The 22,464-nt window shown below is 53.3% G+C and overlaps 2 protein-coding genes across 5 annotated transcripts; one reads left to right on the top strand and one right to left on the bottom strand.

Annotated features, from left to right (window-relative positions):
- Positions 1–5: 5 nt before the first annotated feature.
- ZCCHC17 (zinc finger CCHC-type containing 17) lies at positions 6–17,462 on the top strand. Of its 4 annotated transcripts, none has more exons than XM_032710126.1 (8): positions 6–24; positions 314–419; positions 1,403–1,460; positions 2,799–2,899; positions 4,745–4,836; positions 5,376–5,476; positions 7,270–7,418; positions 16,704–17,462. In XM_032710126.1, exons 2-8 carry the CDS (start codon positions 378–380, stop codon positions 16,860–16,862), a joined length of 702 nt encoding a protein of 233 aa, XP_032566017.1. In that variant the 5' UTR covers positions 6–24; positions 314–377; the 3' UTR covers positions 16,863–17,462. The 4 variants fall into 4 exon arrangements, with proteins under 4 accessions (XP_032566017.1, XP_032566015.1, XP_032566016.1 ...); XM_032710124.1 differs by lacking the exon at positions 6–24 and adding an exon at positions 31–161 and having other exon boundaries at positions 308–419; XM_032710125.1 differs by lacking the exon at positions 6–24 and adding an exon at positions 31–164.
- Positions 17,463–18,366: 904 nt separating this feature from the next.
- FABP3 (fatty acid binding protein 3) lies at positions 18,367–21,979 on the bottom strand. Its single transcript, XM_032710127.1, has 4 exons — positions 21,846–21,979; positions 20,985–21,157; positions 18,745–18,846; positions 18,367–18,660 (listed from the first exon to the last, which is right to left on the bottom strand). The coding sequence occupies exons 1-4, from the start codon at positions 21,916–21,918 to the stop codon at positions 18,607–18,609; spliced, it is 402 nt and encodes a 133-aa protein (XP_032566018.1). The 5' UTR covers positions 21,919–21,979; the 3' UTR covers positions 18,367–18,606.
- Between the last annotated feature and the right edge of the window lie 485 nt (positions 21,980–22,464).

Raw genomic sequence — 22,464 nt, 5'->3', positions numbered from 1 at the left:
TGGCGCACTGAGCGGTCTCTCAAGGTGAGGAGTAGCAATGGCGGCGGTGGCGGGTGGGGGCGGCTGAGGGGGATGGCGAAGGTTCGGTGTTGCCGCCGCGGGCGCTGAGGGGCCACGGCTGCCTCACGACCCTCGAACAGCGCCGTGTTGTCCCACCGCACCGCGTCCGTCCTTCAGCGCGGCACCGCGGGCTCTGCTCGGGTACAACCACCCCCTCCCCTCCCTGGAGCCTCTGGGCGCCTGCGGGCGGAAGGTTCTCTGAGGGTTCTCTGAGGGGATTGATTCGTTAATTCAATGTCTCTTTTCTCAGCAGCCCCGAGAGGAGATGCGATAGCCTGCGGTGAACCCATCTGGCGCTTCTGGGACCTTCGGAGGCGATGGAGCCGCTGCCCGAGCTCTACGCGATCTTCCAGGGAGAGGTGCGGGGAGCGGCCGGGGGCGGCGGTGTCGCGGCCTGGGCCGCGCTCTTTGGGCCGTTGTTACGTTGTTTTAGTTCTCTTTGTGTCTCTGTTGTGTTGTGTTAGGGGGTTTGGATGGCTGACGGTTCTGTGCCGCACACACCCCTGTGTGTTTGTGGAGCGGTGTGTTCGTGTGCGGGTGTTTGTGCGGCGGTACAAACAGGAGGGGGGGATTCTGTCCCTCTGCAGAATTCAGACCCCCCTGCAGAGCTGCCTCCAGCCCTGGGAACAACAGCACAAGGACGTGGAGCTGCTGGAGAGAGTCCAGAGGAGGCCCCGGAGATGCTCCAGGGCTGGAGCCCCTCTGCTCTGGAGCCAGGCTGGGAGAGCTGGGGGGGTTCCCCTGGAGAAGAGAAGGATCCAGGGAGAGCTGAGAGCCCCTTACAGGGCCTAAAGGGGCTCCAGGAGAGCTGGAGAGGGACTGGGGAAAAGGGATGGAGGGACAGGACACGGGGAATGGCTTCAAATTGGAAAAGGGGAGATTTGGGGGGGATATTGGGAAGGAATTGTTTCCTGTGACGTTGGTGAGGGGCTGGGATGGAATTCCCAGAGAAGCTGTGGCTGCCCCTGGATCCCTGGAAGTGTCCAAAGCCCGATTGGACAGGGTTTGGAGCAACCTGGGCTGGTGGGAGGTGTCCCTGCCCATTGCAGGGGGTGGAATGGGCTGAGGTTAAAGATTCATGTAAAAAAGCTTTTTAATAACTTAAATAAATTTTATTTAATGTTATATAAAGTATAATTGGCAATTTATGACATATATTATATATTACTCATGCAATAATATGTAAAGATAACATATATTATAATTATTCATTTAAATAAAACTTTAAAGGCTTTTAGAACCCCGAAATTGTAGGTTTCTTGTGCATTTTCTGACCTGTGATTTAAAAATGGGGCTTTGTGGAGAGTTTTCCTTCAGCTACTGTGTTGGATTTTCTTCACAGGTTGCTGCAGTGACAGATTATGGGGCATTTATCAAAATTCCAGGCTGCAGGAAACAAGGTTTGTGCCTCTGATTTGCTTTAGATGCAGTTTCACGCTGGTGTTTTCAAGCCAAGAATTAAAAGCTTTTAGAGAAAGCTTAGAAAAGGATTTTTCCCCCCTAAATTAGGAAGAAATTAGAGTTGGAAAGTATTTAGGTGGGTGTTTTCAAGAATGCCAAAAAAGTCTGAGAGGGTTTTTTTGTAACCTTGGCATGTTTTGTTGTTGGTTTTTGGTAATTTCAGGCTATTCTGGTGTGGGATTTTGGTAATTTCAGGATATTTTGTTCTGACTTTTTGGTAACTTCAGGATATTTTGCTCTGACTTTTTGGTAGCTTCAAGAATCATTTGAAGATATTGGACAAACTGTAGAAACTCTCTGCAATTAAGGTAGTTTGCCCAAAGTACTTCTTTGATGGCCACTATAAATGGGTGAAACAAAAAAGACTGAAACGAAACTCAAATAAAAAATAAGGCTGAGAAGCTGATTTAAAGGCTCATCTGTGTTTGTGGGAGACCTGCAAACCCCAAATATCTCCTGAAGTTCCTGGTCACTGTAGGGCCACTGCAGTTTTCCATGGGGGTGTCTGTGATTTCAACTACAAGAACATTGCTTTGGAGGCCTCTTTCTGTATAATTTAGAGCAGCTCTTGATGAACTTTTACCTGTTTGATGGAGACAACTCATTGTTTCTGACCTGCAGGAGGTACTGGAGGAAAGAAAAGGTTCCTCTTGCTCAGGGGAGCTGCTGAATGTGTTCCAGGTCTCCCAGAGCGGTGTCTCCAAGTGGATTTCATCGGGAATTCCCAGTTAAAATCAGCCAGACTTACCAGTTCAAAAAGTTTTGAGCACCCTCCCCAATAGATGTATAATAATTTATAAAGAATATGCATGTAGTGCTGTACTAATGGTATGTGCATTATAAACCATGCTCAGAAAGAGATGTTAAAAAAGAAAGAGCTAAAAGTGAAACAAGCACTGTTAATTTACTTTATTTGTAAAATAATAAAAGAATGAGCTAAATGTTAAGAACTATTCATTTATTTGTATGTATTAAATATTGAAAGCATGAGCTAAAGATGAGATAAGCATCGTTCATTTATTTTATTTTATTTATTAAATATTAAAGGAATGAGCTAAAGAGGAAAGAAGCACTATTAGGGGTTTTTTATTTGTTAAAATATTAAAAATATGCTCTTCCCACACCCTATAGAATTGGCTTCTGCAGGCCACTTTAGGGACTGCTGTCCTGGAAGGCAGATCTGAGGCTCAGTGGAGACTTGTCCTTATTTTTTCCTCTCTGTTTTTCTCCCCCAAATTTTTCTCCCCCTTATTTTTCTCCCCCAAATGCCCTTGCAGGCCTTGTGCACAGGACTCACATGTCCTCCTGCCGTGTGGATAAACCCTCAGAGATTGTGGATGTTGGGGACAAAGTCTGGGTGAAGCTGATTGGGAAAGAGGTGAGTTTAATTCTCCTTCTTTAGTGCTGTGGAGGTCAAATGTCCTTAAATGTCTTGGGAGCTGTGCCAGGGGCTGTGTGTTACTGTCACTTTGCTGGGCTCTGTTTTACAGCCAGGTGAATTCTCTGCACCTCCAGCTGTGCCCTTGGGCACATCCCTTCTGGAACTTCCAACAGTGCAGGTCAGGAAAAGGGATTTCACAGAATTAGGATCCTGAGCTGGAAGGAACCACAAGGATCATGGAGTCCAACCCTCAGCCCTGCACAGGCCCAGCCCCAAGAGTCACCCCCTGTGCCCCAGAGGATCAGCCAAAGCCTCCTGCAGCTCTGGCAGCCTTGGGGCTGTGCCCACTGCCCTGGGGAGCCTGGGCAGTGCCCAACCAGCCTCTGGGGGAAGAACCTTTGCCTGAGATCCAACCTGAGCCTGCCCTGACACAGCTCCAGCCGTTCCCTGGCTGCTGTCCCTGCTCCCCCAGAGCAGAGCTCAGTCCCTGCCCCTCCTCTGCCCCTGCCCAGGAATTGGAACTGCACTGAGGTCTCCCCTCAGCCTGCTCTGCTCCAGCTGCACACACCAAGTGCCCTCAGCTGCTCCTCATGGCCCCTCCAGACCCTTCACCATCTTCATAACCCTCCCTGAGTGCTCTCTAACAACTTGTTCATTTTGAAAGAAGAGCTCATACATTTCTTTCCCTCTGCAGTCTGTGTTGCCCTTTCCTTCTGCAGAAGGTGTGACATTAAGGCAGGTCATCTGCATTCAGAGATTCTTTAGAACTCCAACTCAAGACTCTTGCTTTGTTGAGCCATGGAAACAAGGCAGACTAACTATTTTCAAGGTGGAAGACTCACAGAGTTGCACAGGATCTAACCTTCAATGCTTTTATTTTTCCCTGAAATGAGACAGTGGGGTTGATGTACAAAACAAGGTCATAATTTTGTGTGAGATAAGGGAAACAGGTCGAGAAACTTGGTTTTACTTACATACTATATAAAAACTACATGAAGGACTTCACAGATTCTTTTTAGTCACCTGTGGTGTGCTTTCTTATTTTAATTATTTTAAATTTTATTTGTCTGAATTTCTATTAAGCCACTGTTTTCTTTATCCAGAACACAGTTGTTGGGTTCTTGGTCTCTTTGCTCTGGAAGCAGAGGGGAGAAGCATGTTGGAGAGGAGAACAGTGGAATACTTGGTTGTTAGATTGCCTGCAAATAAACATAAACAAAACAGGAGTAGTTTCTTTAGTAGCATTGGGGAAAATGCAGAAGGTTGTAAGAAAAAAAACCCTCAAAATGTCAACTTTTGCCTTTGCTTCTAAAGTGATAGTGATCAAGGAGCTGGGGGATTCAGGAATGAATAGTGCCTAATAGAGACACAGAAAACATTTTTAGTCTCATGAGAGGATTAAAATAGGAAAAACAATATAAACTTTGATTTTTAAGGATGGACATTGGCCCAAGGACTTGTCCAGGGGGAACTGTCTTGGGTGGGTGGTTTGGGAATTACAGCAAAGCTCTCCAACAGGCACTTCCTTCTACAGCTCCAGGCTTTGGTCACACTGAAAACAGAATGTTAAACTCAAACAGCCTATAGTTGTGAGTTATGTTATTCCTGAGCCTTTATTTGTTCCTGAGATAGTTGGTTTATTAGCTACAGAATGCTAATTACAGCTAAAAATTACCAGAACAAAAGCCCTTTCGTGTCATATCCTTGGTGGTGCTGCTTTTGCCTGTCCAAGTTTCCCTCTTTCCCTGTAGGCCTCCAGAACTACAGACCATTAATTAACCAGACAAAGTGTATTAATTAACATCATGGTCATTAATTATGCTCATTCCTTGTCCCTTTCAGATGAAGGATGACAAACTGAAGCTCTCCCTCTCCATGAAGGTTGTTAACCAAGGCACAGGAAAAGACCTCGATCCCAACAACGTTGCCCTTGAGTAGGTAAATCCACTGAGCAGAGTAAAACAGGTCAGGTGGGAATGGCTTCCCACTGCCAGGGAGCAGGGATAGATGGGATATTGGGAAGGAATTGTTGGCTGTGAGGGTGGGGAGGCTCTGGCACAGGGTGCCCAGAGAAGCTGTGGCTGCCCCTGGATCCCTGGAAGTGTCCAAGGCCAGGTTGGATTTCCAACCCAAACCATTCTGTGGTTCTTTTCTTTTCCACGTGGGGCAGTTGTCTTTATGTGTGTGTTCACAGCCAAAATACAGATTTTACATGAAGGATGTAACTGCAGCTCCCTGGGTTTTTGCTTTGTGCTGAGAGGGCTCAGTTCATCTCAGAAGGAGTTGATGACACATAATAGTCTCTTAACAGTGTGGTTTGTTCTAATGAGCTGTGGGTCATCTCTTTTCTTTGGTTTACTTAAATTGTAGCTGTAGAGCAACCTCTGAAAAACCTGGCTGTGCTGTGTTCATACAAACACACGGGGTGAAAGATGATGGTGGATTGAAAATGGAACTGTTCTTCTCTTCCCAGTCAGGACGAGAGGAAGAAACGCTCCTTCAGGGACTACACGAGTCAGAAGATCACCCTGGAAGCTGTTCTGAACACTGTGTGCAAGAAGTGTGGCTGCAAAGGTGTGTTTGTGCAGGGCTGGCTGGAGCTTTTGGTGTAGCCTTGTTCCAGTCAGGTGGGATTGTATCAGTGTCTGTCTCATGGGAAGAATCACAGACTGGTTTGGGTTGGAAGGGGTGTAAAAACTCATTTGTTCCACCCCTTGCCATGGGCAGGGACACCTTCCACTAGCCCAGGTTGTTCCAACCTGGCCTTGGACACTTCCAGAGATCCAGGGGCAGCCACAGCTTCTCTGGGCAACCTGTTAACATGGTTGTGTGTAAGGGCTGAATTTGAAAACTGCATTTTCTGTCTCTTGTTACAAAAATGAAAGACTTAGTTCAACTCCTTTATGACAGTTTATTCCTTAAAATCTCATCCTCTTTGGGCTGCTGGAGAGGGTCCAGCAGAGGCCACGAAGAGGATTAAGGGACTGGAGCATCTCTGCTGAGGAGAGACTGAGGGAGCTGTGCCTTGTTAGTGTGGAGAAGGGAAGGCTGAGAGGGGATCTTATCAATCCATGCAAATACCTCTCAGGGGGGTCAGAGGTTGTACCAGGCTCTGTTCAGTGGTACCCAGTGACAGGAGAAGGAACAACAGGCAGAAACTAAAACACAACAAGTTCCACCTCAGCGTGAGGAGGAACTTTCCATGGAGGTGGCAGAGCCTGGAGCAGGTGCCCAGGGAGGGTGTGGAGTCTCCCTGTCTGGAGACATCCCAAACCCACCTGGACTGTCCCTGAGTCAGCTCTGGGTGACCCTTCCTGGGCAGGGGGATACACTGGGTGATCTCCAGAGGGCCCTTCCAACCCCAACTAGTCTGTGATTCCTGCTGGGAACAGTTCAGTACTTGCAGTGTTTGGTTAATGTGCCTCACAGCTGAGATCTCATCCTGATTTTGCATTTTAAGAAGCAAACGTGGCCTTCACCAGATCATCTGACTGTGAACAGAGGTCCATGGAAATCCCACATTGTTGGTGGAGCACTGTTAGCTTGGGGGCAGTGTCTTAGAGCTAAAACCAGGCTGGGGTTTTAACCTGCTGAACTCTGTGTCTTGCCCAGTTCAGCACTGGGAGCCTGACTTGTGTGATGCCTTTCAGGAGCTTTTTGAAAGTTGCTGAAGCATCAAGTAGTTTTTTGCCCAGTAGTTTTTGCTGTGCCCTACTTACCTTATGTTATTTGGAGCAAATGGTGAATGGGGTTCATGCTATTCTGGAGGAGGTTAATAATGAGTATGGGCTCTGTAGTGGTAGAGAAGTATCTTTAAAATACTATTTTAAAGAATATATATATATAAAATACTATTTTAACTCCAAAAAAGTAGGATTCTACCTGTTCCCAGTCTGATTTTAATGATGCTGTATCCTAACAGCAGGCAGGTGCCAGCTATCTGAGTTTCCATTTCAGCTACTAGTAGGTCAGCTTTGATATCTCCAGAGTAGAATCCAAATGAGCTGCTTTCCCCTCCGTTTGTGGCTTTGGCTCATTTACCAGGTGCCAATCACACCAGTTTACCTTTCCCAGACACCTTTCTATGCTGTTTAAGCCCCTGCACAGACATGTTTCTACAGTTGTCCTGTTCAGACAAGAACATCTTAGTTTTTGCCTGACTAATTTCTCCAGAATGACCTGGGTTGTGTTTTATCTGGCCTGTTTAGTCAGGGCACGTTAAACCAGCTGAAATTTCAGGACAAAAAATGTCCAGTGTAGCTTGTCTTCTTGTGAGTCACAGTAAAAAGATCCTCAGCAGCAGTTCAGGTGTGTGAAATGCAAAAGGAAAAGGGGATGAGTTGCTCCTTCAAACCCTTATTTTACAGGTCATTTTGCCAAGGAGTGTTTCATGCAGCCTGGAGGGACCAAGTACAGCCTCATCCCAGAAGAGGAGGAGGATGAGGAGGCAGCAGCAGGACATGGAGGAGACAATAAGACCAGCCTGGCTGAGGAGCCTTCAAAAAAGAGGAAAAAGGTATGAGGTGACCTGGAAAAGTGGGATGAGTAGTTTGCCCTGTGAGTTACTACAGCAACGTGGGTTTGAGTGACCAGTTCTGGGCTGGGAAGGTGGCTCAGATTTGTGCAGATCCTGTAGCAACACAAGAATCTCCTCTGCAGACTTTTTAGTCACTCTTAAACTTTCTCCCTCTATTTGTGTTAAACTGCCTTTAAGCTGGTTCTGGGCTGGAACACACAGCCCCCCCAAAGACCTTTAACACTCAGCCCCCCAAAGACCTTTAACACACAGCCCCCCCAAAGACCTTTAACACACAGCCCCCCCCAAAGACCTTTAACACACAGCCTCCCCCAAGATCTCTAACACTCAGCCCCCCAGAAATCTTTAACACACAGCCCCCCAAAGACCTTTAACACACAGCCCCCCAAAGACCTTTAACACTCAGCCCCCCAAAGATCTTTAACACACAGCCCCCCAGAAATCTTTAACACTCAGCCCCCCAAAGATCTTTAACACACAGCCCCCCAAAGATCTTTAACACACAGCCCCCCAAAGATCTTTAACACACAGCCCCCCAAAGATCTTTAACACACAGCCCCCCAAAGACCTTTAACACACAGCCCCCCAAAGACCTTTAACACACAGCCCCCCAAAGACCTTTAACACACAGCCCCCCAAAGATCTTTAACACACAGTCCCCCAGAAATCTTTAACACACAGCCCCCCAAAGATCTTTAACACTCAGCCCCCCAAAGACCTTTAACACACAGCCCCCCAAAGATCTTTAACACACAGCCCCCCAAAGATCTTTAACACACAGCCCCCCAAAGATCTTTAACACACAGCCCCCCAAAGGTATTTCTTGGAGTGAGAAGAGGATTATTATTTTTCTCCTGGTCTTTGTGAGGCTCTGTGGGAATTGCTTTAGGTTCCTGAATGTGATTCTTGCCAATAACCTGTTTTCCCTCCCTTTGCCCTCACACCTTTGATCCGAGCTCAGTGCCCAGTTTCTGGCTCCAGGGGGTATCCTGACCCAACCAGAAGGTGGAAATCCATGGGAAAATGGCAAGAGATAAGAGTATTTTTATGTGCAGTGTTTGACCTTTGGCTCAGAGTGTGCTGGAATGAAGTGCAGGGAAGGCCTGAACCCAAACCAGGAGCTTTTGGGGGTCAGGTTTATACAGCAAAGACTATTGATAGAATCCCAGACTGGTTTGGGTTGAAGGGACCTTAAAGCTCATCTCATTCCACCCCCTGCCATGGGCAGGGACACCTTCTACTATCCCAGTTTGCTCCAAGCCCCGTCCAACCTGGCCTTGGACACTTCCAGGGATGGGTCAACCACAACTTATTCCAATTCTAGACTTCAATAAATAATCAAACTTTTATCAGCCCCTTCACAACTGCAGTACCACCTTTATTTACACTTCCAAAGCCCTTTTACTTTATTATTTTCCTCTTTGCAGCTCTGTGGCCTCTCTGTGTCCCTGGAGAGGGACAGGAAGCAGAGGTGATGGATTTTTGGCTTTCCAGGAGAGGGACAAGGATGGTGTCAGTGATGGCACAGTGAGAACCAGCTCCTGGGGGCTGGGTTCTCCCAGCTCACTGTGGGGTTACAGCAGTGCTGATACTGGTGGGAGAGGCTGCAGATCTGCCAGGAGAATCGTGGAATGTTCTGAATTGGAAGGGGTGATCAAGTCCAGCTCCTGGCCCTGCACAGACACCCCAGCAATCCCACCCTGTACCTCAGAGCGTTGTCCAAACACTCTTTTGAGGTCTGGTGGGTTTGGAGCCGTACCCACTGCCCTGGGGAGCCTGGGCAGTGCCCAGCCACCCTCTGGGGGAAACACTGAATAGAGGTGGAGGAGTCTGATTTGAGCACCAAACACAGTTAGTGTTGATTTGATCCCAGATGTGCAGCTCCTGTTTGCTGAGGAGCACTTGGAGAGCTGATCCAGAGGTGGGAAGAGGATCTCTCTTGGTCACAGACCCTGTGCCAGGCTCCATCCTGAGATGTCCTCTGCTTCCACACTGTGTAGGCTCCTACTCCAGAGTGCCTTGGAATGTCTGTGGAGTGTCATTGCACTGTAATAGAAAATCCTCAGAGTTTACTTTCTGTTCTGATCGTGGAATCGTGGAATTGAACCGAGTCATCCCTCAGATTCCAGGCTGGCTGTTCCTCTCACCTTTCCAGACCCCACACATTGGGCTTCTCTGTTCTCAATTCCACAACCCTTCTCCTGCCTTGAGTCTCTTCCCTCTTGCAGGGATGGTGATTTGTCTGGTAAAGGCTCAAGTTATTTAAATGTTGTGGGGAAAAATTACACTAAGAGGTGCACAAATAACTCCACATCCACCAGGATGGGCATTCCCAGTGGAGTCCTGCCCTGCTGACACTACAGGATATGGGGGTCACTGTCCTCAATTTGTTCCTATTTTTCTTTGGTTTGGTGTATTAACAGCTTTCCTTTAAATCTTGCTTGTCCCTTTCATCTTCCTCCCTTCTCAAGGAGGACATCAAAAGTGCTCAGATGTTTGCCAGAGCTGGAATAATAACACTTGGAGCTTTCCTGGAGGCAGGATGTGGGATCCTGGACATGAATAGCTCCCTTGTTGTCTGAGTGCCTGCTGTGAGCTCGTCTAGGAGCCACCATGTGCTTCCCTGCCTGGCTGCAGCTCCAGGGATTTACACAGCATAGAAATAGCTCATTTTACCCAGTGACAGTCCCCTGGCTGGCCCATCCCACGTGTGTGACATCAGTGTGGAGCTGGATTCTTAAATGAGGAGCAGGGAGCTGCCACTCCCCAGTGATCCCACCTCCACTTAGTGCCAGAGCAACAGGATTGACACTTTGGGTTGTTCAGGATCAGCTTTTTCTGCTTTCCTAGACCTGATGCTTTCTAGCAGTCTCTGGGTGCTCTTCCCTCTCCCCAGAGGTTCCTCTCCTCACACAGGTACTCTGAGCTTATCATTCCCTTTTTTCTCACCTTGCCTTCCCAATGGCTCCTCAGTTGTTTCCTTCATTTACAGGATGTAGCTGTAGCTCCAGGTCTGTGCTCTGGCACAGGCACTGATGTGACAGTGACACAAGTCCCTGTAGTGACAGATCACCCTGTGAGCACAGCCCTGCCTCCTGTAATCCCGGAGAAAATAAGTGATTTGAGGGAGAAGTGGAGGTGCCGGAGGGTGTCCAGGGAAGGGAAGGGAGCTGGGAAGGGTCTGGAGCAGCAGGAGGGGCTGAGGGAGCTGGGGGGGCTCAGCCTGGAGAAAAGGAGGCTCAGGGGGGACCTTCTGGCTCTGCAACCCCCTGACAGGAGGGGGGAGCCGGGGGGGGTCGGGCTCTGCTCCCAGGGAACAAGGGACAGGAGGAGAGGGAACGGCCTCCAGCTGTGCCAGGGGAGGGTCAGGTTGGACATCAGGAGGAATTTCTCCATGGAAAAGGTGGTCAGGCATTGGCAGGGACTGCCCAGGGAGGTGGTGGAGTCCCCATCCCTGGAAGAATTCAAAAATCAGGTGGATATGGCACCTTGGGATACGATTTAGTGGTGACCATGCTGGGGCTTGATGATCCTGGAGGTCTTTTCCAACCCTAAGAACTCCATGATTCCGTGCTGCAGTGGTGGGAGCACCTCTGGCACTGTGTGACAGCTGGGCAGGCACGGGCTGTGTGTCCCTGTCCCTTTTCCTCTGGGGTCAGGGGGTGAGGGAGCTCCTATGGGAACACAGCAGTGTGTCCCTGCTGGGCCTGTGTGGGAGGCAGGAGTGCTGGGAAGAGCTGAGCCCTTTGATCCTGCCTTCTCTGCCTCCCAAGGAAACATCCACAGTGTTCACCCAGGGGTAACCCCTTCCATTTAAATCCTGCAGAAACATCCCATCTCCTCAGTCACACTGGGGTGGTTCTGTGATGATCGTTGGAATTGGGGCTTTCTGAAGGCTTTGCTGCTTTTTCCCACCTTGTAGAAGGATTCCAGGTGCTCTGCCTGCAGCTGTTGTTTCTTCCTGTAAAAACCACACCTTGGTGTTTGTTCTGTGACCTGTGGCTCATCCAGCCTCACTCCATCCTCACTTGGGCTTGTTTTACTAGTTCCTACATGACAGTAGCTGAGGGCACAGCCCTTCACACACTGTGCTTAATCCCTGCTTTTCTGAGCCTGGCTCTACTTATTTACTGCCTACAGACTGGGTTCTCCTCCTCAGATTAATTCTGACTGCTCCTCAAACAAGGGATGCAAACCCACCTTTAGATTTACGTAGTGGATCTTGTTAGGAATTAAACTGGGTGGTGGAATAAAAATCAAAAATAAAAAAGAAGCCTGTGATGGTTATTGGCACCTCCCTGGAGATGCAGGCTGGCATTTGTGTGGAAATCCACCCTCAGTTTTTCCCCAAGGACAGACAGAAAACGTTGAAACGAGGCCATAACTCCCCAAAAGGGTCTGCTGAAAAATATTTCAAGTTCTGGGAGCGTTTCTGGACACTCCCCTCTTATCTCAAAACCAAATACCTTGAGAAGGAACGAGCTGTTGTAACATTCTTGAAGCACAGCAAATGAACCCAGACAAAATCACCCCAAAATAGCACAAAATATTCCAGGTTTCCCCAAATCCACACATTTTCCCCAGAATTCCATCAAAATGCTACCAAAATCCACATAAAATACCCCAAAATACCACTGAAATTCACCCAAGAGGCCTCTAAAATCCACCAAAATCCCATCAAAATGCACTCAAATACCACTGAAATCCATCAAAATTCACCCAAATTCATGGAATTCGCTTCAGAATTCCCAAAATGTTGAAAATTCCCCACTGAACCACCAAAATTCAATCAGAATATCCCCATATCCCGTCAAAATGGTCCAAAATTGCAACAAAATACCCCCAAAACATGTAAAATGCATCTGAAGCACCCCCAAATCTTCTAAAATATCCCAGAATTTCCCCAAATCCCCCCAAATATTCCCAAACCCACAAAACCACCTCCAAAAGTTCCCGAATTCCATCAAATCCACCTGAAGTACATGCAAAATACACCCAGGCCCCCAAACCATCCCCAAATCCTCCAAACCCCTCAAATCCCATCAAAATACCCTCCAAATATCCCAAAATGCCCTCAAAATCCATCCAAATCCTTGAAAATCCTATCAAAATAGCTGCAAAGCCCATGAAAAGCCACCCCAAATGCCTCCAAATCTGCCCAAAGTCCCATTAAATTCCTACAAAAATTCACCACAGTGCCTCCAAACCCACCCTGATCCCCAAATATCCCAAAATTCCCCATGGAAACGTTCACTGGTGAGCAGTGGGATACTGGAGTCCTGCAGCAGGATGCTCCAGAAAATCATGGAATTGCTGGAGTTGGAAGGGACCTTCGAGCTCAGCCAAAAACTGTGGGAAACAAATCACAGAATCACAAAATCATGGAATGGTTTGGGTTGGAAGGGACCTTAAAGCTCATCCAGCACCACCCCCTGCCATGGGCAGGGACACCTTCCACCAGCCCAGGTTGTTCCAAACCCCGTCCAACCTGGCCTTGGACACTTCCAGGGCTGGGGCAGGCTCAGCTTCCCGTAAGGAATTCCCTTAAGGAATGCTCAGCTCTTGTGTTTCTCACTCCCTGCACTGCTGCACTAGAAGAGTCATGGAATCATGGAATATCTGGAGTTGGAAGGGACACACCAGGACCATCAAGTCCAACTCCTGGCCCTGCACAGGACACCCTGAACATCCCAGAAAAAAGGCTCTTTTTTTTTGTGTGCCAGAAAAAAGGCTCCTTCTGTCTCGGAGCAGCACTCTGGCTCTTAGAGGAGCCCCAAAAAGGAGGCACTGAGGGGTTGTTGTTTTTTTTGCAGGCAGCACAATGCCCACGTGTGCTTCTGTGTCCCCTGTAACCCTGTGTGACATCCTGTCCTGCCTGCAGCCCTCACATCCTCACAGAGTTTCCCAAGCCCTGGAATGAAACTCTCTTGGTTCTTAAGGCCTTGTCAAACTTTCTCACCATGTGCAGGGGCTGGGGAAGCTTGAGAAAATTCTCCTTGCTGCATCCCTTTCCCTGGAAGGTTTAACTCTTTCCCATCCTATTCCAAAGACTGTGAGGATTTGCTTTTGTGTGTGTGTGTGTGGGTTGGGGATTTGTAGGATTTGTAGTGAGTCCTGTTATCCCGCAGGAAAATGTGGACACTTGATTTTGATTGTGGAGCTACAAAACCTGGTAATGCCAAGGGTCTGCTGGGTGTGGAGTGACTCCATCCTCTGCTCCCTTCCCTGGAATCCCAGAGGACTCTGCACAGCTCCAAACCAAGTGTTGTCTTGGCTCTTCTGCCTCCCTAAAAGAATTGTTCTCTTTCACATTAAAGAAGCTGCCAGCTCCCTTCTTTATTCCCTAATTGACAGGCTGTACCTGGTGCTGGGACACCCAATCCACGAGAAATCGTGTCCCTGGTTTTAAAGGAAGTACAGACTCAGCTTGTCCCTCCATAATCTGGGGTAGGAATATTTGTAGGGAAGCTGCACTTGTATGGAAGTGGCTGGAGCTAATGGAAGAGGGAGGAATCAACCTTCTCTTCTCTCCACGTGAGGACACTTTCCCCAAGCAATTGGCTCCTCAGGGGAAGTTTGTGGCTGAGGGGTTAAAGTGTGGAAGGGAACAGTTTGGGAGGGTTGTGCCCGGTCCTGTGGGTGCAGCAGTCGTTGCACATGTGGGCACCTGGGCAGGTGCTGCTCACTTGGAGCACGGATGCCTAAAAACTGGGGTCAGAGCAGCTGTCCTGGCTGGGCCACATTCCTCACTGGGGCTGTCCAGGGCTATCCCAGGCACTCTCACAGGCTTGGGTCACCTCACTGCCCATCCCTGCTCCATGAAACCCTCCTTTGTTCTTCCCTCGTGTCCTCTTTATGTCCTTGAATAGAGCAAAAATTCCTGGTCAGCCCCTCTGCTCTGGAGCCAGGCTGGGAGAGCTGGGGGGGGTTCCCCTGAAGAAGAGAAGGCTCCAGGGAGAGCTGAGAGCCCCTTGCAGGGCCTAAAGGGGCTCCAGGAGAGCTGGAGAGGGACTGGGGACAAGGCATGGAGGGACAGGACACAGGGAATGGCTTCCCACTGCCAGAGGGCAGGGAGAGATGGGAGATTGGGAAGGAATTGTTGGCTGTGAGGGTGGGGAGGCCCTGGCCCAGGTTGGGCAGAGAAGCTGTGGCTGCCCCTGGAATCCCTGGAAGTGTCCAAGGCCAGGTTGGACGGGGCTTGGAGCAACCTGGGCTGGTGGAAGGTGTCCCTGCCCATGGCAGGGGGGGGAACGAGCTGATCATTAGGATCCCTTCCAAATCAAACCATTCCATGATTCCCTGATAGACATTTGCCAGGGAAGTTTCTCTTTGCTGCTGATGTGGCCATGGATGAATTGGTAGCTCCCTGTTGTAGGCCGGTGTTACTTTTGGTTGGGAAGTTGGAGCTTTATATTAAATATATGCAAGATATTACAATTATTTTTAGAGGTCCATTTACCTGCTTCCCTTTAGTTCCCAGAAGAAAGGAGATCCCTCAGTTTTTTGCAGGATGGGCGTTGGATGGCCCCAGCATTCCCCCTCTCCGTGCTGGAAGGGGATGCAGCAGCTGGGCTGTGTGTGCTGCCAGCACAGGCTGATCACATCCTCTCCCCAGCACTGTTTTCTGATTAAATACATATAAATTGCTGCTCTGCATCATCAAACAGTGTTCAGTGCTTTGGGGTGCTCTGCTGATGCAATTCTGGTGCACCCAGGCCTGATCTCAGGGTAATCTCTGCTTGGTGGTTCCTCACGTGCCTCAAATTTGAGGGTTTAGCTGCATTTCAGAGTTCCTTGTGACCTTTATTCCAGCACCAGCTGTTCTTTTTCTGCATCCAAATGATGGAGAGCTTTTGCTTCAGGGCTTTGCAGAAACACAGCCTGGGGGGCTCCATGTGTCATGGAGAGGGGGGAATGTGGGAGAGCAGGAGGGAGTGCAAGGGATGGTGCAGAGCACGGGGATGCAATGGGAAGTTGGGGAGCAGGAGGGGGTGTGAGGGAAGTTGGGGGGCAGGAGAGGGTGCAGTGAGAAGTGGGGGAGCAGGACGGGGTGCAGAGAAATTTGGGGAGCAGGAAGGCGTGCAAGGGAAGCTGAGGGGGAAGAGGGTGTGCAAGGGAATCCAGGAGATCAGGAGGGGGTGGAAGAGAAACTGAGGAGCAGATGGGGGTGCAGGGGAAGTTGGGGGGCAGGAGACGAGTTGCAGAGAAAGTTGGGGAGCAGGGTGGGATGCAGTGGGAAGTTGGGGGGCTGGAGGGAGTGCAATGGGAAGTTGGGCAGGAGGGAGTGCAGTGGGAGTTGGGGAGAAAGAGGATATGGAAGGGAAACTGGGGAGGAGAAGGGGGTGCAGAAGAAGTTGGGGAGCATGAGTGGTGCAGTGGGAGTCCAGGAGAGCAGGAGAGGGTGCAGGGGAAGTTGGGGAGCACAGGATGGTGCAATGGGAAATTGGAGAGCAGAAGAGGAGGGGCAGGGGAAGTTGTGGGGCAGGAGGGGGTGCAGTGGGAAGCTGGGGGGCAGGAGAGGGTGTGGGAGACGTTGTGGGGCAGGAGGGGGTGCAAACAGAAGGTGGGGAGCAGGAGGGGGTGTGAGGGAAGTTGGGGGGCAGGAGGGGGTATAATGGGAAGTCATGGGGCAGGAGGGGGTGCAGGAGAAGTTGTGGGGCAGGAGGGGGTGCAGTGGGAAGCTGGGGGGCAGGAGGGGGTGCAGTCTCTGCAGAGAGGTTGTGCCCAGAGCCGTGGGTGCTGAGAGGGCACTGGGTTCATCCCGGCTGCAGGAAGCTCTGATGGGCACAGCTTGGGCTCCCCTGCCGGGAGCAGCTGTGTTTGGAGAGCTCCAGCACATCACTGACCATCTCCTGGCATTCTGGGGGCTGCTGACGGGGTGAGGGTACAGGGATGGTGCTCGTGGCTATTTTAGAAACCCGTTTTTTGGGCGAAAAAGCTTCATCCTTCCAACTTGTATTAATAAAGATCAACCTTAAATAACGGAGTGAGCTCTCACCGTGGAGTGAGGGCAGGGACTCTCCTTTTGCTCTAAGTCTTTCCAGGCTTGGCTTTCCATGTTGCTCTCCCCTGCTCTGATCTGTGCCATCCCCTGTCCCCGGCTCCTGCAGCTGTGGGCCCACAGTGGGGGTTAACTCCTGCCTCCTGGGGCACAGTGCCCTTTCCTGGCAGGAGCAGCTGTGAGGCACAGGGGCACAAAGCCCCTTGCTGCCCTGCTGAGCACAGGTGACAGTGTTCCCACATGTTTTCCGTTTGTTTTCCCAGGAGAAGAAGAAGAAAAAGAAGCACAAGGCGAAGGAGTCCTCAGAGACAGACTCGAGCAGCTCGGACTCGGACAGCTCGGGGGCTCAGCCCTCCAGCAAGAGGAGCAAGCATTCCAAGGCTCCCAAGAAGAAGAAGAAGAAGAAGAAGCACAGGAAGTAGCCCTGGGAATGAGCAGGGGCAGGGTGGGGTGCTGGCATTGCCAGTCCCTGGTGCCCACCACGAGCAGCCAGCAGGAACCAGGGACAGAGTTTCCTTCTCAAAGTCACCCAGGCACGTGGTGTTACTGGTGTGTTACAGGTGTGACCTTGCTACAGGTTGTCCTCTGTCACCTTGGCACAGGCTGCCCCTTTCTCCCACAGCTCGTGCCAGGACAGGCTCATGACACCCTGCAGGGCACCTCTCCCGGGCACCTCGCCAGGGCACCTCTCCTGTCCTGCAGCCTCGTGTTCCGCTGGATAGGCTGCCAGTGGGAGCCTGGGTGACATCAGCTCCTGCAGAGCTGAGGTGGCACTGCCAGGCTGTCCCCACACTGCTCAGGGACAGCAGTGGGTGTTGCTGGGCCCTGGGTGGGGCCACGTCCCCCCCTCCTTGGCTTTGGGCTGCAAAGCTGCCCCAGCTCCCTCTTCGTCTGCAAACACTGGGAGTGGAGGAGCGAGAAGCACGTGGGGAGTGGAGATATTGTCAGTAAACACTCTGCAGTGTTTGCTGCCTTGGAAAGTGATGGAAAAGAAATCTCTGCCATTTCCATTTCCAGCTGTACTTTGTAGCTGCTCTTTTCTTCTGTCCCCGCCACACTTGGGCAGGAAAGGAACAGGGCACAGACCTGCAGGAAAGGGTTCTTTTGGAAGTCTTGGCTGCTTCCCCAGGTCCCTGGGGTGGGAAGGAACAGGGCACAGACCTGCAGGAAAGGGTTTTTTTGGAAGTCTTGGCTGCTTCCCCAGGTCCCTGGGGTGGGAAGGGGGTGTGTGGTGAGGCAACCCATAGGAGAAGCCTGGTGCCTTCTGTGAGGGAGCAGCTGGAGCATAAATTTTGTAACTGGAGCTGAAGGTCAGGGGGAAGGGATGGCAGGGGCTGGGGTGACCTCAGGAGGTGTCTGCCAGGAGCAGGAGCAGCTCGTCCATGCTGGGACAGATGTGGTGAAGGAACTGGAGAGGTGAGTCTTTCCTGTTGCCTCTGGCTCTGCAGGGAGGACAGAGTGGGGTTGGCAACTCCATTTGGTGTCACAGCGGGAGGATTTGGGGCTGCTGGTGCAGCCTGTCCCTTCCCCATGTGCTTTGCCCTTTCCTGTGCTGCTCACCCCAGTTCCCCATGGCTGCATCCCCCCCTCAGGGCCAGTTCCCTTCCCAAAACCAACCACCAAGTGCTCGGGACCTTGATTCCAGTCCTGCCCTGGTGGAAGGATCACTCTCCAGAGAAGGAGCTTGTCTGGACCCTGGGCAATCCATGGGCAGAGCTGCCGTGGGACTGAACAAATATTCCCCCTGGGAAAGCCCATTTCTAACCATCACAGCCTCTTGTTTCCACAGCTTGGAGAAATGGGCTCCAGGGATCAGTGGGCATTAACCCCATCCCTGCCAGGGCTGGTTGAACCCTGTGTGGTGGCTGAACACTACAGATGGGCACATGCCAGACCAGCCTTTTCCAAGCAAACCGACCACAGAGCTGTAACAACACGGCCTTTATTTTTTTTCCATGCGAGTTTTCCCATTATTAATTAAAAAAAACAACCCCAACAAGAAACCACAAACCCACCCCCAGGCCCCGGGGGGGCTCTGGGGTGGGGGCAGCAGGAGGCCCCGGTGGTGCAGCGGCTCCAGTCCCACGTGGAGCTGTGCCCAGCACGGGGGGATGTGGGGTGTGGGATGGACGTGGCACTGGGTGACAGCAGGGGCTGGGGCAGCGTCTATGTCGCCTTCTCGTAGGTGCGGGTGCAGACCACGTTGCCCATGGTGAGAGTCTGGGGGCAGATGAGAGAGGGGTTAGTCCAGCTCTTGACCTGCCCTGGACCGAGCCCTTCCCGGGTTTAACACCCTTTCCTTACCAGAGTTAACTTCCCATCCTTCAGCTCCCGCACCAGCGATGTCTCCTTCCCATCCCACTTCTGCACGTGGACGAGTTTCCCGCCGTCCAGCTTCACCACAGACTGTGGGGAGAGATAAGGCCTGCTGTGAAACCCTCCTTCCCAGGCTCTCGGGGCTCTGGGGGGGCTTTATCCCTTGGAGGGGACGGTGCTGGGTGTCCTTTGCTCACGCTGGAGCCTCTCAGTGCTCAGTATCAGGCTGTGGGTGCCACCCTCGGGATGCCCGTCTGGGATCATCCCACCCGGCTTGGTTAGTCCTTCTCAACCCAGGACGGGTCCTGCACTGTCCTGTGCTCTGTCACGGCCTCGGCTGCCCCAGCGTGCCCTCCCTGCCCCGGGGCCAGCGCAGGGAGCCGTCCCCAGGGCCGAATCCTGCTGCGTGGCCCCGGGAGCTGAACCCGGCCGCTCCCAGCGCGGCCCGCCGGCCCCGGCGCCGGAGGGCTCAGAGAGGCGGGGCGGGTATCGGGGCTTTGAACCGCAGTTTCTCTGCCCTCCGGAGGGCTTGGGAGGGCTTTTGGAGGAGCTGATCCGGCAAACGCGCCTCTGCTCGCCGGGCCGCTGCTGCTGACTCAGCCCCGAGCCCGGCCGTGCCAAGGGTGGTGTGACTGCACGGGGTTGTGCCAGGACAGGCACTGCCCCGGCCCCATCCTGCCCTGTGCCCCCCACCCCACCCCTCCAGTACCAGGGCTACCCCTCGGGTGCCCCCATGGCTTGGGTCGGTTCATAGCTCCTGTGTCCCCACAGCCCCAGGACCCCACAGGGCTCTGGGTGCTCCCCCAGAGCTCAGCTCTCCCTACAGCTGGGTTGTCCCCACTGCTCAGGTGCCCAAGGGTTGGGGTACCTACAGGAATTTGAGTGCCCCACAGCCCTGGAAACCATTGTCAGAGGGCAGGGTTAGATGGGATTCTGGGGAGAAACTTTTCCTGTCGGGGTGGGGAGGCCCTGGCACAGGTTGCCCAGAGAAGCTGTGGCTGCCCCATCCCTGGAAGTGTCCAAGGCCAGGCTGGATGGGGCTTGGAGCAACCTGGGCTGGTGGAAGGTGTCCCCGCCCATGGCAGGGGGTGGAACAGGATGGGCTTTGAGGTCCCTTCCAACCCAAACCATTCCATGATTCCATGCAATCGTGGGTGCCCCACAGCTCCACAGCCCCCCCTGCCCCAGCCCTGCAGCCCATGGCTCGTCCTGGCCCCTGCTGAACCATCACGTGCCCTCTGGCCCCCGGCCGAGGGGCACCACGTCCCCGGGCTGGGCAGGAGCTCTTGGCTGGTCACACGTTCCTGCTGCTTTGAACAGTTTCCAGCAGTTCCGGAGGGTGGGAATGGGGGTGGGAGTGGGGGTGGGCAGGGCCCTGCTGCCCCGTGTCTGCCCGGCTCACACTCGCTCCCTTCCCCCCATCCTCACTCCCTGCTCAGCTCTGGTGCTTCCTGCTTTGGGGCCGGGAAGGGGTTTTGTGCCCAGCAAGCCTCAAGGTGCCCCCGAGGTTCCCCCCGGGCTGGGTGGGGGGCACGGGGCTGCCAGCTGCTCCCTGCATGGGGGATTCAGTGGTGTGCGGGACCAGCAGCTGGAAACCAGGGAAAAGCAGGGGCTGGGTCAGTCCTGCAAGGGAAAATGTCTCTGCAGGGTGGGAGAGGCCATGAAAGGTGCTCTGACCTCCCTCAGGTGATTTTTCCCTTGCTCTTATGGTGAGGAACAGCTCTGCCCAGAAGATTTTGGGCTCCCCAGGGACCCCCGGGGGTGCATCAGCCCCTGGGGAGGCACCAGCCGGGTGGGATTGTCCAGGTACTCCATCCCTGCTGGGATGCCTGCTTGGGAGGGCAGGCAAAGAGGGGGCTCAGCAAAGAGGGGACTCAAAAAAGAGGTCTTGTGCTCCTCTCCCGCCAGCGTGGGGACACTCACCACCACCCCACTACATCCCCTGGCCTCCTCTTGAGCAAGCTGGCACTTGCAAGCCCGGCTCTTGCACAACCTTCCCGTCAGCTCCGGGGCCCATCCTGCTCCCAGAGCTGCAAGACGGGCTGAGGGGGGGTTGTGTGGACCAGACCAGGCTCGAGCACCAACCCCGATGGGCAGAGGGGTGTTCCCCTTCCACGGGCAACCAGGACGGAACCCTGGAGCCACGGGATGAACCCCCCGGAGCCCAGAGAGCCTCTGTGGGGTGGGCAGGGCCAGGGGCAGGGCCGGGGGCAGGGCCGGGGGCTCACCTTGACGTGCCTGTCGTCCGCCGTGGTCTCGTCAAACTCCTCGTCCAGCTTGAAGTTGATCTCGGTGTTCTTGAAGGTGCTCTGGGTCTTCACGGTGACCTTGTCTCCGTTCACCTCGATGATGGTGGTGGGCTTGGTGAGCCCGGCCATCTGCCGCGTGGCAAAGCTCACGCCTGGGGGGAGAGGGTGGGGGGTGAGGGCGATGGAGGGGCTGGATGCTCCTCTGATCCCTGCGGCATCACCCGGAGCTCTCCCTCCCTCCCCGTGATTCATCCCCAAAACTGCTCCCCACCCACGGTCCTGGGGGGCTTTGTGTGCCTGCCACACTTGGGGGGGCTCTGGGGCACAAAGGGGCATCCAGGGAATGCTGTCGTTGCTAAGGGATGGATCCTGCACCGGCGCCCACTAGCTCCCGGGCTGGGTAAGGGGGGCACTGGTGCCTGTGCCCCCTCCCTGCGCTGCTCCGGCGTGGGGGACGCACCCTGCGCGGGGGCTGGGGCTGGGTGCTGGGGGGCTTGGGGGCCAGTAAGGGCTGGGGGGTCCCGAGTGACTCCCAGCACCCGGGAGGAGGCATCTCATCCCTCCACCCTCTGCCAAGGGTTGCCCAGGGGAAGAACGAGACCACCTCCCCCAGCCCGAGACCCCCTCACCCAGCCCAAACCTCCGCGCACAGAACCCCAGAACCCCTCCCAAAAAAGCACCCACCCAGGCAGCAGCGACCCCCCCGCCGCCTGCGAGTCCCTCCACGCCAGACCCTCGCGTGTGGGGGGCTTCACCGGGCAATTTGGGGTAGAGGGGTGTGTAAAAAAAACCAAAAACGTGACGATGTGACTCCAACCCCGCTCAGCCCCCCCTGCTCACCCAGAGCCTTCATGTACTCATCGAAATTGTTGGTCTCCACCAGCTTCCAGGTGCCCGCGAAGGCTTCCACCATGGCGAGGGGCTCTCGGGAGGTTCGGCGCGCTGCGAGCGTGGCACCGGCTGCAGCTGCTGCGGCCCCGCCGCCGCCTTAAATAACGTCCTCATCACATGATTGGAAAGAGCACAGCGCTCCAGAAATACTCCCCCTGGCAGCGCTGGCAGCGGCCACTCCCGGCACGGCCACCCGGCCACCCGCCACCGGCCACCGACCCCCGCCGGGCCCCCCGGGCTGGGGCAGAGACGGAGAGAGGGACACTTGTGTCATGAGCTGTGCGCGGGCTCGGCGGGGCGCGGCGGGGCCGGGGGTGCGGGCTGTGGGGAACTGAGGCAGGGCAGGGCTGGGCACGGGGTGTGTGCCCACCGCAGGGGACGTGGGGAGGGGGCGGGTGCTGCCCGTGGCGGTGGCACAGGGTCAGAACTTGGGGACACCGGCAGGGACAGTGCCCTTCGGGGGACAGGGAGGCTGGGCTGGGGACACGGAGGCACGAGGAGCACCAGGAGGTGTGTGGGGACATTTAGGGACTCCAAGGGAGTGTGGGGACAAGTGTGACCCCCCTCA

The sequence above is a fragment of the Chiroxiphia lanceolata genome, chromosome 24 (genome assembly GCF_009829145.1).
Source record: "Chiroxiphia lanceolata isolate bChiLan1 chromosome 24, bChiLan1.pri, whole genome shotgun sequence".
Lineage (NCBI taxonomy): Eukaryota > Metazoa > Chordata > Aves > Passeriformes > Pipridae > Chiroxiphia > Chiroxiphia lanceolata.
Note: the sequence above shows the minus strand (reverse complement) of the source record. Positions and strands in the feature narration are given on the sequence as shown.